At 43.4% G+C, this 14,701-nt stretch overlaps 1 protein-coding gene across 1 annotated transcript in view; it reads right to left on the bottom strand.

Annotated features, from left to right (window-relative positions):
- Positions 1 to 12,258, bottom strand: part of prrc2b (proline-rich coiled-coil 2B) — a 31,225-nt gene extending 18,967 nt beyond the window's left edge. Inside the window, exons 1-8 of the mRNA XM_080017624.1 lie at positions 12,202 to 12,258; positions 3,328 to 3,506; positions 3,001 to 3,178; positions 1,823 to 1,925; positions 1,611 to 1,674; positions 1,378 to 1,521; positions 940 to 1,250; positions 333 to 460 (exon numbers count right to left, since the gene is read on the bottom strand). Of these exons, the coding sequence (XP_079873750.1) occupies positions 333 to 460; positions 940 to 1,250; positions 1,378 to 1,521; positions 1,611 to 1,674; positions 1,823 to 1,925; positions 3,001 to 3,178; positions 3,328 to 3,442 (1,043 nt within the window). The 5' untranslated portion in view covers positions 3,443 to 3,506; positions 12,202 to 12,258. The remainder of the gene's footprint in view (positions 1 to 332; positions 461 to 939; positions 1,251 to 1,377; positions 1,522 to 1,610; positions 1,675 to 1,822; positions 1,926 to 3,000; positions 3,179 to 3,327; positions 3,507 to 12,201) is intronic.
- Positions 12,259 to 14,701: the final 2,443 nt, after the last annotated feature.

The raw sequence follows: 14,701 nt of genomic DNA, 5'->3' as shown, positions 1-14,701 counted from the left end.
ACCTGGGTCCCTGCAAGACATTCCCCCTAAAATGGAACACGCACTTTCTGGTTGAGCCAGCAGGACGCCACGTTTTTCCATTACTGAATCGATTTCAAAATTGTAATATCGGACACTTTGTTGGGAAGTTATGCCGCCGTTTTGCAGCCACCATATTCGCAACTTATTGAACATTTCAATTTCTGTATTAGACTGATGAAATGTCTCTGTGAAGCACATCAGATGGTATGCGGAAAAGGTTGGTGCCGATTATCATCAAAATAAATTATCCTCAAAAAACATTACCCAGCCCTAGACCCTACAAACAATATGACAGTTGTGGGTGAACATACTTGACAATTTCAGGGTTGGTGAAGTTCTGTCGGAAGGTGGGCCTGTTGTCGAATCGGGCAGGTGCCACCACAGTGGCAGGGACAGTTTCGGCTGTGCCCGGGGTTTCACGTGTCTCCTTGGAGCACATCTGACCAGAGCAGAAATACAATCCAAAATAGCGGTTAATAACATGCAAATACTGATCGAATAGAACATTTCAAAGACAGCTGTATAACAAGGACCATACCAGTGAATTTTAGTTTAGTCTAGTTTGATTTCTAATATTATCTTCATATTAGTTTTTGTTTTTTTTAGGAAAATTTGAATAATATGGTGAGAAACCAACCTAAAAATCTCCTGGTCCCAACACATACGTTTGATACTTTGTATTGCAGCATTTTGTATTTAATCATTCATTTTGAAAAGTGTTTGGGAAAATTAAGTAGCAAAGTCAAATATCATCCAAATTTATAGGTCTGAATTCTGGGACCTGTGAAGAACTCTAGTTCTGACTAGAAAACGGGCTAAAACTCAAGCTGACATGGTGTCAAATTCGATCAAAGCTTTTAAATTAATGTTTTTCCCGCCCTTTACCAGTTTTCTATATATCAACACCATAGCACTTACAAAAGCAGGCAGCATGTCGTGATAAACAGCGGTGGAGGTGTGGTGGAGCTGGTGCTGCAGGGCTGTAGGGACTGCGGCCCTGCGCAGGGGCTGGGCAGGTCGCAGGCATGGCTCCTTTGGCTCTTGGACTATGGGTGGAGCAACCACTACGCTGGCGGTTGGGCCAGCGGCGGGGGGCGGGTTGGAGGAGGTCGGGGTGGTGCTGTTCTCAACCACAGTGCAGGGTTTGCCCTCTGGGTCTGTCGGCAGACCGAGGGGCAAGGACGAGGGCTGCAAGTTCCTCCCACCACCCTCCCTCCAGCTCGTCACATCTTGAAGAAGAAAATCAAAACGTTTGGGGATTCTCCCGGTAGAGAAGAGGGCTCAAGAGAAAAGGGAATCCCCAAATGGGTGGATATGACGCATTGGCGCCCTACTTCCCGGAGACACATATCTTACTTTGAGGGCGGAGGCTTGGTCCTGGCCCATACGACGGATCGAAGGCGCTTCTTTCCTTGCCAGCCCTGTCCTGCTCCCCAGCGGCCTTCAGCGTGGGAAATTCCTCGTGAGAGAAGGGCTGAAGTCGGTTTGAGACCCTTAAACCTGCAATTAGACAAGTTCGGGGCACGTCAATGAAGTCCAGAAGCGACGTCTTTCAGTGTTAGGCATTCTCAGGCGCCGGGACGACTCACCATCTTTCTCTACTGCCTTTCCATTTAGCTGGGCCCATTGCTTTGGTCCACCTGTGTTTGTGCTCTGTGGAAAAGTAACCAGGTCATTATAAAAGGTTGCCATAGTTCTGTTTTCTTGGAGCTGAACATCGACTTGCGAAAATCATCCAATTAAGTTTTATTATTAGCGGAGTAGAAATATCTTGCAGCATTACGCGTCTCTAAACACGTACCTCCTGGCTGGCTACTGGTGTGGGTTTCTGAAGATTGGAGACAGATTTCTGCAAAGCCAGCTGCGGCTGCAACTCCGGCAGCTGTGCTGTTGACGCAATAGAACTGAAGAGACAAAAAAAATAAAAAATTTGGATCAGATCTAAGGGACCTAAAAGGCAGTTAAAAAAAACAAAAAACACAAACAAACACAACAGCAAGACAGACAGGCAGACCTCCAGAGAAACATCAGCACAAGCCAACAGGATACTTACGGTATAAGGAATGTTTTGGTGGCAACCAAAATAACATTTTAGCGCATACAATTTTTTTTTTTTTTTTTTTTTCCTCCATGTATTGCATTGTAAGTATGTTGCCATCACACAGCTTGCTGCTAGTGGCGCTTTCTTATGGTGACTTCCACTGGCTGAGTGGAACTAGAGGATACTACCAACAAAGCTGCAAGCCGTGCCACCACTTCCACCGCATTCAAATGTGCTTCACCATTATCGTTTTGCAGTACCTTTACAAAAATAGTGCCCATCACAAAGCTAAAACACCACGGCGTGTAAGGCAGCAAAAAAGAAAAAATAAATAAAAAGGGGGGGGGGGGGGGGGGGGTGAACCATGTTAAAATAGCCTAAACCAGAGGGACGGACCATTATTTCCGCAAACGGGGAATGTGGTGCGGGCGGACCATTTCTTTGGCAACCAAGGGGCAGAGAAACTACCTGACTGGCCCCAAAGAGTCAAAACACAGACCAGCCCTTCTGGCACTCGCCAGAACTGCCCAATGGCCAGTCTGCGTCTGCTTTTGGTTGTTGTCGCAGAGCTATATTTATTTTATTAAATTTAATAAAGTTAACCAATCAAGCCACATAATTGTAATATTCGTTTTAAGCATACCACCAAGTTTTATTTTTGCACTTAAATGTTTTTGATTAGGAGCACATGAACTCATATGGGAAAAAGAGAAGAGGGAAAGAAAAAAAAAAAAAAAAAAAAGGCCATTCATCTTTGAAGGCTGGAACACTTGAAGAAATCTAGGTTTGGTACACTATACTGCCTATACCATGCACAGACAAATCTTTAATTTAATTGTTTTGGCAAAAACGTGGCCAAGTTTCCATAGAACGTACACATTCCATTATCCGAGTCGCGGATTGAGGGTACATCATGCTAAATGAGTGGCGGTCCTCACTTCTTTTGATCGGGTTGTTCCTGCTTGTTTGCCCATCCTGTTCCGTCTTTGGGCACAATAATCACGTTTGGATCGTTTCCTTTGTTTTCAGACTTCAGGCTCGGCAGATGAGCGGGTGGGGGCATGCGCCGGGCTGTGGCCACTTTACCAAGACTCTGTAAGCCATGTCGAGGAACTACTGGAAATATTTGGTGAGGAATAGATAAAGGAGGTGGAGAAGTGAGATTAGGGACCCATTATAAGAGGTTGACATTTGCAGAAGAAACAAATATACACATGAATAAGTGTGCCAACATGATTTGGTTACTAGGCGGCAGCACATCTTACCTGTAGTTTTCTGAGTTTCTATTGATTTTCCCTTGTACTTGTCAAATAGACTGAGCGAGGAATACTTGCTTTTCCCATCCTTGGACTTGGTTATTTGCCCCAAACGATCGGACATTGCGATGTAATGTCATCGAGTATGGAAATTTTTTGTTGCGCCTCTTTTCTAGTGCCTTCTGAATCTGCAAGCAAAAAGAAAAACCAAATGCATGAATAGTGGGACATGTACTGCGATAGGTTTCAAAATCTTAAAGGAATCAAGAGGGTCATGTTAAATTGCTTTTCTTAAGCCCCTTAAGCACATATTCCCCATTCCCCACTCCATAATATAACTGTGTGTACACACACACACGAAAAATCCGGCAAAGGTGGTAGGTAGTCATTGGCCTTCTCTATGGAGAAGTTTCGCAGGGAGTCTGTTCCCACACTAGATAACCGTTTCAGATACAGTAGGGAAGTGGTAAGGAAAAGCATGTTCTGTCCAGTGTAGATGCGATCGGATAATCTGAATCGGTTTAGTGTCGTCGCCCCCCCGCCCCCCTTGCTCTCAGAGACCAGCGCTTCAGTTTCCACCTCAGTCTCCCCGCCCCTCCTGGAATAAATGTGTTCCCTCCACTGACGGAGCCAGGACAGAGCCCCTGTTATTAAATCAGTGTGACCATTTTCAACCTGTCCTACACGCTCTGCCTCTGGAGAAGGAACTTTCTCCAAGTTCTACCTCTCCCTGTCTGCCCGTTCCCTCTCAGGCTCTGCACTCTGGTGCAGAGGGCGGGCGGGCAGGCGAAGCGCTTGTGGCCGATGTCGCCGCACTCAAAGCACTCCATACTTCCCGAGCTGACATACACCATGTAGTGCCCTTCTCTATTCCTCACTAAAAGACACACTGAGGGTCCGAGTGGCATTTTTGAGAAACGCCTTTCTCAGTAGAGACTGGCCGTGTTTCCGTTTCTCGTCTTTGCAGCCGAGCGCCACAGTTCGGACTGGCCATTTTTCTGAACCCCCCCCCCCTTCCATCCCAAAAAAGAAATATTTTGAGATGTGTACGAAATAAATAAATATTCGCAATAACCCACTATTTGTGCTTTCCCGTTATTCGGACCCACCCCTACTTGTCGTACTTGTCCCAGCAATGTTACTGCTTCTATTCACACACACACACACACACACACACACACACGCACTCACGCACTTTCCCGTAAATAATACTCGGACGAGAGTGGGGAGATTTACGGAATGACTTTTACGGAATACGGACACTGGCTCCTTTTCCACATTACGCCAATATGAAACATTCCCAGTGGATTATCAGCTTTCAGTGCAAGTGGGAAAGGAGCTTTAAATGTATGAACTCCTAAACACAAAAAAAATAAAATAATAATAATGATTTCGACAAGTGGTGTAATGTTTTTTTTGAGTACTCAGCCACTCTAGCAACTGGATTTTGATTGTCCAAATAAGAGGCAATAAGTTCAAAACATGGCTGTTCAATGGGCTGCATTGTAGGGGTGGGCGGATCCATACTAAAAGTATAGATACATCTTGTTTTGCAGATCGATTCTAGTGTCAATTGGGTCAGTACCAAAAAAGGACAAAAACACAGACAACACAGGCACAAAAGCAATCCGCTGAGTGTCCACGTTGACGATTTCTCCAAACAAAAGCAATAATAAAAGTTTGTTTTGGGCGATTCTGGCCCTGGTATTAGTTGGCATCAGATCGAAATAAAAATTTGCGGTATCGCCATCCCCTACTGCACTGTGGATGTAACTCATGACTCAGTCGCAGAGCCCTGAAGCCCCGCCGCACAGAGTGGCTCGGCTCGCTCGTTTCATATTACACGCGTCGTGTGTCCAAATTGCACCAAATCCAACACTGCACGTTCTTGGGTCCCCGGTGATACACCCACCGGGTGCGAAGTAGATAAGATGAAAGGTTGTCGAGATAGTCAAAGGACATACAGAGATTCCTCCCTTTAAAGTTAGCTTAGAAAAAGGATTACGACAGTGTCATAAAGTCGCGGTTGAGAATTAAACCATGCATATGTGCTGCACTACACTCATACCCTCCAGTTGGACTTGATGTCTACTGATATCGCAGATAGCAGTTTTGAAAAGTACAGTGACGCACCAGGCCTATAATGCCCTCGCCATCTTTCAGGTTTGGCTCTTTTTAATGAGAGATGAACATAAAAAACGACGACCAACATGACATTTGCTTCAGAGCCGATAAAAAGGCGCCAGCATTTCTGATGACCACCACGACGATAATCTGGGGGGGGGAAACTTGAATAATTGCAACTGGGGCCTTGCACATATGTTGTTCCTAAAATAGAAAGGTCAGAATTATCACATAAATCATTTATAAGTGATTATTTCGCAAAATTGTTACACTCCACCCAACTAAATTGCAGAGAAATTGTAAGCCATGTTGGAAATGTTGCAACAAATTAACAAGAAATCTATGAGTTTCTACGGGTTTGGTTGTCTCCACAAACACAAGGCTCCTGTTTACATGAGTTCATCATATTTATATTAATAGCTAAACATATGTTTTGCATTATAAAGTAATATGACGTTAAAGAGACAGCGATGAATGAATCAACAGGTCTTTGCTTTGATGTCGGGAGGAGGAAGTGTGATCTACAGTTAGGCTGAAAATAATTTCTAAATAAAGTTGCTGCTCAATTTAAATATGTGTAAGCCCAGTTTAGAATAGTGGACTAAACAGCTCAATTGTCATGTCACATTTGCAAACAATTTTATTTAACTATTTACTTTCCATCGTGTATATGTTCCGTAATTGCTACCAACAACTTAAATACAGTCCCTATATTAATAAAAACCTTTAAACAATTATATTATGGTCGTCCAATTTTGTCGGTTCCATTAACTTTAAATGCACATAATTGGCAGAAACAAGGCACTGCATCCATGTTTTACAACAATTTTATAAAACCAAAAAAAAAAAAAAAAAAAAAAAAAAAACATTTGTTACATAAGGCCAAAGCAAAAAATGTTTTGTAGAAGAATCCACAAAGAAGTGAGAAGTGAAACCTTGTTTTACAGTGAGTGCAGAGACCATTTGAGGGTTGCGTTCCTTGCCCTTGCAGTTTTTTGTGTGTGCATATTTTCTATTCATTGTGTACATACTTTTTACTGTTTTTCCTCTTGGGATCTGGTCTTGCGCCATTCTATCGTTTTTCTCAAGCTGCAGTGCCCAAATTCCCTCTGGGGATCAATTAAGGGTTATGTTAGTAATGTGCAGGTCTGGCTGCTGTTGTGGATGAGAAGAACGTGGATTGTTTTGGCAACAGTACATGGTTTATTTTGATCATTGGTTGCTGTTATTTTCAGTCATTTCTTTGTATAGCTTTTAGCTTTTTCAGTTATAGCTTAAGTTATGTTAAAACATGTCTTTCCTTTCAAGGTTTATGCATTCACATTCTTGGCTTATAATATACTAATGGCATAAAAATAAGGAAATTAAATAGTTAATCGGCATTACATTTATTACAATTAATCAAGAACTGATAATTCATGACTGTGTGACAGCCCTACCAACATCTCTACCTGCGTGAACATTTCTGTTTCGCTGCAAGTATACAGGTAGCTTAAAAATATTGGGAGTCCGAAGAGATAAATGGACCACAAAAATAAATCATCATGTCAGAAATGATCCTATTTCCAAAAACACTTATAATACAATCAGCCGATGTAAGGGGATACTCCGATTATAAAACGGTCACATTCAGCGGTGAAGTCTCCTCATTTTTGAAAAAGGTCATAATCACATTTTGGGAAACACAATTGACAGATTTCTGGCCAACCTCGTACGGAAACTCTTCATGGGAAGTCTTTAAGGTTCCTTGATATTGAAAGTGATCATTGTAAGACGCAGCACCTTGACTAGATGTGTAATATCTTCATATTGACATCTAGATAAGGTGGGGAAAAGTGGGTGCATTTAAGAATTCACTGCAGCTGTCTTCAACACACAATAATAATCATAATATAATAATGACTAATTTATTAACGCCTGTCAAGCAACCGAAGGGTTCATCTGTCATCAGTAAAAAGTGGAGTTACTTTAACACCAGTGCACAGACTGGTGTAGAGCAGGGGTTCCCAACCACCGGACCGAGGACAGGTGTCGGGCCGCAGGGCATTTGCCATTGAGCCGTGACAAGGTGGGCGGTGCCTTGTCTAGCCTGTCCTTTTTTTTTTTGGCAAAGCCCAAGCAGAGCGATCTCAACCCGAAAACAAGCGAGCAAACACTGTTTTCATTGTCGCTGTATGTATTTTACCTCCCCGCGCTGTATACGCTGCCGCCAGGGGGCGCATCGCTCTGCTCGCCGGCCTCAAAATCGGGGGCGGGATTCCGAGTTTATTCTCGAAACACAGGGGTAGATTTTTTGCGTGACCCAAATACTATTTTATTCTAGATGTATTTAGTCTATTTATTTTTCTACATGCGTAACGGGGAAAACAGTCGGTCAGTCCCCCTAGTTTTGTGTGCATGCGTCTGTGATAAATATGTTGGGAACCCCTGGTGTAGAGTACCATCTATTGGAAAAATGCTCATCCCTGAAAGCAATATCCTGCAAAATCACCTTGAAACCAAGACAAAAATAAATTCTAGGGCTGGGCCCCTCGAAAGTCAATGAGTCAAATCAACAGTCGGAAACCGGTCAGTTGACTGAGAGCCTTCAAGTTGAGCAGTCGTTTGTTTTTGACAGTATCACTATGTGCAGCCCAATGGCCGTTCCCTGGTTCCTCCAAATAAAACAACTTTAAAAAAATGTAGGGACGCGGCACGACGCGTAGAGACCATTTTCTCCGCAAAACGCATGGAGGGAGGGCTATCAGGAGACAGTCAGAGAGAGTGTCCGCATCACGCATGGTTTTGTTCCATACGCACTTGTTTTGTTCAATAAGCAGACGTAAAATATCAGTTTAGGCGTGGCGATCACCCCATCACTTAGGCGCGGCTTTCTATCTCGCCCATAGGAAGAGTTGCCCTGACCCACCAGCCCACCGAATATTCGCATTAAACAGTAAAATACGATGTGACTGACAAAATTCTGAGTCGGGTACCAGTAAATTCACGCGGAGGCACGTATCAGCGGATGTCATTTTTTGCCTTAACTTGGGCATTCATGGATGGATGGCGTTAGCGTTGAAGCTAACAGCACTAAATGGCGCGCAGTCACCTGGTACACACACAAGTTGTGCGTGTTGAAGGGCTGAATATATTTTTTTGTATTAGGTTTTTTTTTTGCTGGTGAAAGTTACAGAAGGATAGGAAATATAAAAAACACAATAATCATTATTTAGTTCTCATCATCGACTGTGTTCCATCACATGTTCAATGGCCTCTGGAGAAACTTTTCAGTTGCTCCGCTGAGACCGCTCCCGCGCCTCATTTCAGCTGCGTGAGGGGAGGGACAGTCCATCAAACATATCAGGGATTAATTTTGTGTGTGTCCAATTATTAATTTTTTCTCGGGCTGTACCCAACTAAGAATTTTGTCAGCCGATTTGGATTCGACTGTTCAATGCGAATATCAACGTGGCATGGCTGTACAAGATAGGGGGCGCACGGAGAGCTGTGTTCATGTTCACACATAAAACAATAGATATGGGTCCCCTTATTTACAAATGCTCATTGAAATGTTATCCCTGTACATTTTTGTACGTTTGTTTTATCCTGTTATTGTAATGCACACTGACTGACAAAAACAAATCGATAAAATAACAATAATAATAAAAATGTACAAAGATGCCCCGCCAATAAACCGCAGTTATGTTATGTTTCACCACGGTAAGAAACATTTCATATAGTCACAGCTACCGCAGTTTTCTAGTTGTTCCAGCTAAAAACTGACACTTTTAAATTGTTATAGCTAAACTGGAACATCCTTACTCTACAGAATTTTTATTTATTTTAAAACAGCAGACCCTTTTTCCTCCTCTATTAAATGTACAAATCGGGCCGTCACGAGTCCTTGATTGCTATGAACAGAAGAGGCCTGAATAAAGCTGCACACTCAAAACAGAAGCTTCTATTAATTTTGAAGCAGTTTGAATTCTGAAGCAGTTTTGTCTCTTTTGTATTGAGTCTTGAGTATTGACACTGAGCAGCATCAAATACTAGATACTACTGTTCTGTGTACTTGGTGCTCCAATGGAGCGTCACAAAGTTGCTGTGACTTTTTTGTCTCGTGTTTTATTTCTGAAACAAAGTTCCAGTCTCGTGTTTGAATGGATTTTGTTTTGATGGTGCAGCAAATAAATCAATGTAAAAACTTTTTTTTCCCCCCAAAGTCCCCCAAAACTAGTGATCCCACTGGTATTGTACCATTACTTATAATATGCAAGACTCATTTTGGGGCATCCCCAACCATTTATATTATACAGTTGCACACTGTGTACATGCCTGCACATAAATACTTTTGTTTAAAGGGTCTAAACATTTGTCCCACTGAACTGCAATTGTCACTGCATTTAAGGTTCTTGCTGGTACGGTGTTCGACGGGGCTGTGCTTTGATAAGTTAGAACCAGTATTTGAATAAAGCCTGGGCTGAAATAATGGCAAACCCATGTGTTAAATATATGAATTGTTTGCACACGTCATGCGATTAACTCAGGTCATCAGAATAATGTACAGAACAGCATGTTGCATTGCTCGCTGTTACCCGTCACTGCATAAAAGAACGAGTACTGCCAAATTTTATTCTTCAGAGTACTCCTGCTAAAGTGAGAGAGTAGCCACCTCATGATGGACTTTTAGCGCTGGTTTCCCCACCTCCTCCGCCGACCGGGCTCGGTTCTTGAAAGACGGAGCAAGTCCTGCGCACGCGTGCTCGTACTGTCAACGATCGAATGAGAACACCGTCACCATGACAATCCCATACCACACAAGACACTTTTTTTAAGGACCGCCGGGTAGGCTCGAAATGTGATCGATGACAGATTATCGAAATACTAGCTCCTTGCAGTGTAGCATCATATCAGTATTTTCATAACTGGGCGAGTACAGCCACAACCCCCCCCAAAAAAATCTAAATTTCCATGCAGTGAGAGCATGCATTTTGTACTGAATGTGACAGGATAGCCACATCACATTTGGTGCTGGCCTAAAAATGCAGAGCTGTGTGATATTGATGTCCTGATGTTGTGTTACGCAAGTGGATGGCATCTGGCGACACAGACCCATGGATGTCCGTAAGCAACCGCTCTCAAGCGGTCCACGCTCAAATTGTCACCGTAGTCATTTATTTACTGGCATATTCAAGCAGTAGGACCTCTCCTCCCTGGCAATAATAACAACAACAACAACATTACACAAAGATGGTTATTACTATGGAAACGGTTAATGGTTGCATCCGTAGATTTAAGATCCATGAATTACAGAATTTTAACCCATTAACGCCGCCTGTTGGGAGAGAAATAGATTTTTTTTTTTTTTTTTAATAGCTCGCTTCAAAGACAAAATTCATAATCACAGAGAGCAGGTAACAAAGCATGCGCGCATTACATCACCCTAACCTCCGGACGTTTTATTTTTCGTTCACAGGCTTGGTAAAAATGGGCGGGTTAATATTATTACTATTATTGATGCATTGGGGGTCTTCTAAATGATAACCATTCGCGAGCGAAGAAAAGGCCTCTTTACCACCACCACCACCACCACCACCCCCCCGACAAAACCCGCACGTAGATCCCCGTTAGGCACATTTGAAATTTCACCGTCAAATCAGACCGGGCCCGTTTGACGCTTTTTTGGAAGAATCTAATCCTAAAATATCAGCGTTTTGAGCGGATCTCGCCTGGGTGGGTGGGTGGGGGGGGGGGGTGTAGGGGTGTACTGTCATAGCCATGCAGAGGCATCCATCGGGTTGGAAATGGGATGAAAACGAGTGGAAATGGTGTTTACTGTGGACACCATTTACCCCCTCCAGCCTAAAAAAAAAAAAAACCCCACACACGGTATGTTTTTATTAAAGACAGCTCGCCCAGTTCGAGCCGCGGCGGAATGTGTTTTAAACCTGGTTATGTTCGGCCAACAAGCGAACACCGGCCCAAACACGAAAAAACATCAAAAATGACGACGGTACCGTGGGTTCTAGTGTGTGTGTGTGTGTGTGTTGATCGCCTGACCTCCGTGGGAAGCGAGTGGGTGGCTGTAATTCCGGCACCGTTAGCCCGACACCAGCTCGTTCCGCGGCGGAACGAACCGGCTGGAAGTTCGGACACCTTAGAGTCGGTTCGGTGCGACCCGACGGACGCGGTCGAGACGACGCCTGTCAGCGGTCGCTTGGAGCCGGACGAGCGGACGTCAACAAGGCCGTTTGTGCGGTTGTTTAGCGGGGAAATGTGGCGACGTAAACAGCGGCGTTACGGGCTTCATTTATCTATTTATTCTCGCGGCGGCTACTTCGCTTGCTCGGGCGGCGATGGCGTGCTGATGGATAGGTCGGTTCCCGTCGCCGGAGGAGCGGCGATCCGGTTAAAGTTCCTGTCTGTACAACCCCCAAAACAAATGCCCCCCAGCCCCCACCCCCGACACACACACACATACATACATACACACAGGAAAAACAAATATACCTGTTATATTGGCGTTGGTGACATAGCAAAATATTTAATTTACATCCCCGCCGCTTTTTTACCACCTCTCCCCCGCTGCCGATACCGTTTCCACAGGGTTTTCCAGCTTCCACCTCCACCCGAAGACGGGCGATGGAAATGTAGGGCAAGGCGATTAAAGATGGCCGCCGCTCGGAACAAAGCAACAATATGTGATGGGTGCGAGCGGTGGGGGGGGGGAAGAGAAGAACGCGGAGAGCCGCCGCTCGAAACGCGTCCATATCTCACCGGTTCGACGCCGTTGGGTGTTTGCGAGTCTCCGGTATTGGTGTATATCCACTGGGCCGTGTTCCTTCGAAGGATGGACGGTGATTGCGCTGCCGTGGCTTCGTGTATTGTGGTGTAGGCGGCGCCGCAGCTCGGACCGACCCGGCCTGGAAGTCAGATTTGGGGGGTATGTCGAGCGGCGGGCGGCCGGACGCTTTTATACGCAAAGCGCGGAGTGGGCGGCACCGCACGGGGGGGGGGGGGAGCGCAAACAGCGCCCCCGTCAGTCGACGTTGGAAAAAATATCCCCATTCACAGGCAAACGACCTGCTTCAAAATGACGGTATTGCTGTGAGAATGCGCTGGAAATGAGTACATCGCGAATACGTTTCGATTTCCCATCTTTGACTTTCAGTCTTTCGCTGGTGTCACTTTTTATTTTTATTTTCTATGGTGTCTCTTTTTAGATTTGTTTTACATTGCCGACGTTTCGATAGTCTTCGAATTTCAGCCTCGTGGCATATTGCAAATTTTCCTCCATCCATTTTCATTGTTATTCCTGCGCTATTATGGCCTTATTATTATGCAACATCTATCTGTAATGTCATTTCTATGTGTTTGGTTTTTTTTACCCGGTGCTGTCAGAAGGCAACACATGGTATTTGTATGCCATAGCATCCAAGACAAGAGTTCCAGCTCCCTGCAATGTCAATGTTTTGTTAAACTTTTATAAGCAAAACACAAACATATGTATTTAATTATATAATGTATTAAGTAAACATGTATTTGACATAATGCACTAACAACATTCGTACTTGTGATATTGAATGAACATATTAAAATCAAATGAAAAGAAACAATAAAAATATATGTAATAAGGACACTATTTTATTTTGACTCCTTACAACATCTTGCACTTGTATCTGGTTGAATTTAGAAACAGCAGGCCATGCATTTAAGTTTGAGGTTGCTCCAACGGTTGGCGTGTGCTTTGATTGTTTACAGCCTCATGTAATTATGATTTATCCAAAAAATATAATTATCACAATCAACATGGGTGACTCTGTACTTTCATTTGAAATCATGTCACAAAAAAACCAGGTCCCTGATTATAATGACAGCGAACAGAGTTTGGTGTGATCACATGTTGTTCTACAGTCTGGATAACATTCCACACTTGTGCTATAGGGGAACTCGACATGACTTAGCAAGTCCAGCTTTACAGAAGGGTCCATAGGAAATTGCAACATATAGGCAGTCCAAATGATTTATTTCCAAATATCAAATTCCTTCTTATTTTTGGAAAAAATAAACAAACAAATAAACAAAACTGTATGGGGTGTCCCACGCCATACAGTATCCTTTCTTTTCACAATGCACCCCGGATGATACATGCCAAGTTCCATGTCCATTGAATGGTGTAAGATCATTTATTTACTGTAATGTACTGTATTTATCATTTATTAATTACTATATTATAATGAATTCATAAGCAAAAACATGTATTTCTCATTACTAAAAATTGAAAAATGTACAGACGGGAAAGTAATGAAGCATTCAATGTAGGATTATATGTAAAAGCAGGAAAGAAAGTGAATAGGGCAATGGTTCAAGAGTAGCAGGCCATTTGACATTTTTCATTGATTATAGCGCCCCCTAGTGTTTTGATACCGTACACCCTCAACTGAGGGTGACAAAAATCTTCAGTAAGTATTAATATCAATACAAAAATAAGTCCTGGCAAGATATGGCCTCGCTTCCTGTTTCGGCCTATCAACAAAAATATATATATAAAAAAATGAATTGTTGAAGAAAGTCCCAGTGTGTTCAAATAGGTACAGACCTGTCAACTGACTGACTGTCAGGACCTCCACTGCTGCCGCCACAGAATGGCAATGTCTAATAAGGAGGGTAGCCTTCACACTACTCACCGGGAGAGAGAGAGAGAGAGAGAGAGAGTTGAGGGTGAACCTTTCCAACAACCCTGCAATTCCCCAAATTCATAGCTGTGCCACGGACCTCTGACATCATCACAACCTTTGAGTAGCTGCGGGCTACTCCGTAGATGGCAGGTTCGGTCAATTCTTCATTTAGTATGGACATGCTCTGCTCATGCACCTACAGTTTTCTGACATTATGAAGAGATCCTGGACATAAGGAGTCTAAACAATATATTTGTTATTCATCCTGGATTTCTCTGTATCCGTTGCGAGTCGTGAATTATACATATGGCTCATGAGCAGTTATGAATCTTGGCTTTCTATAAATTTATGGACAGATTTATGGCAACTCCGGATCCAGGACACTGGCACTGTTGGTGTAGTGTAATGTGCCTTTAACGTGGCTTTGTCTATGCCTAAACTGACTCACAGCCTACTGAGGCGGCCGTGTTGCCGGTAAAAAAGAACACATCTTCATAATGGTGCACATTAAAATTAACAGAGACATTAAAATTAAGACAGACACATGAAAAAAATGGCGAAATTATGTAATAGTGTTCATTTTTAATACCCTTAACTCC

Source organism: Zeus faber (assembly GCF_960531495.2).
Source record: "Zeus faber genome assembly, chromosome: 17".
NCBI classification, from domain to species: domain Eukaryota; kingdom Metazoa; phylum Chordata; class Actinopteri; order Zeiformes; family Zeidae; genus Zeus; species Zeus faber.
This window is presented reverse-complemented; position numbering and strand designations above follow the sequence as displayed.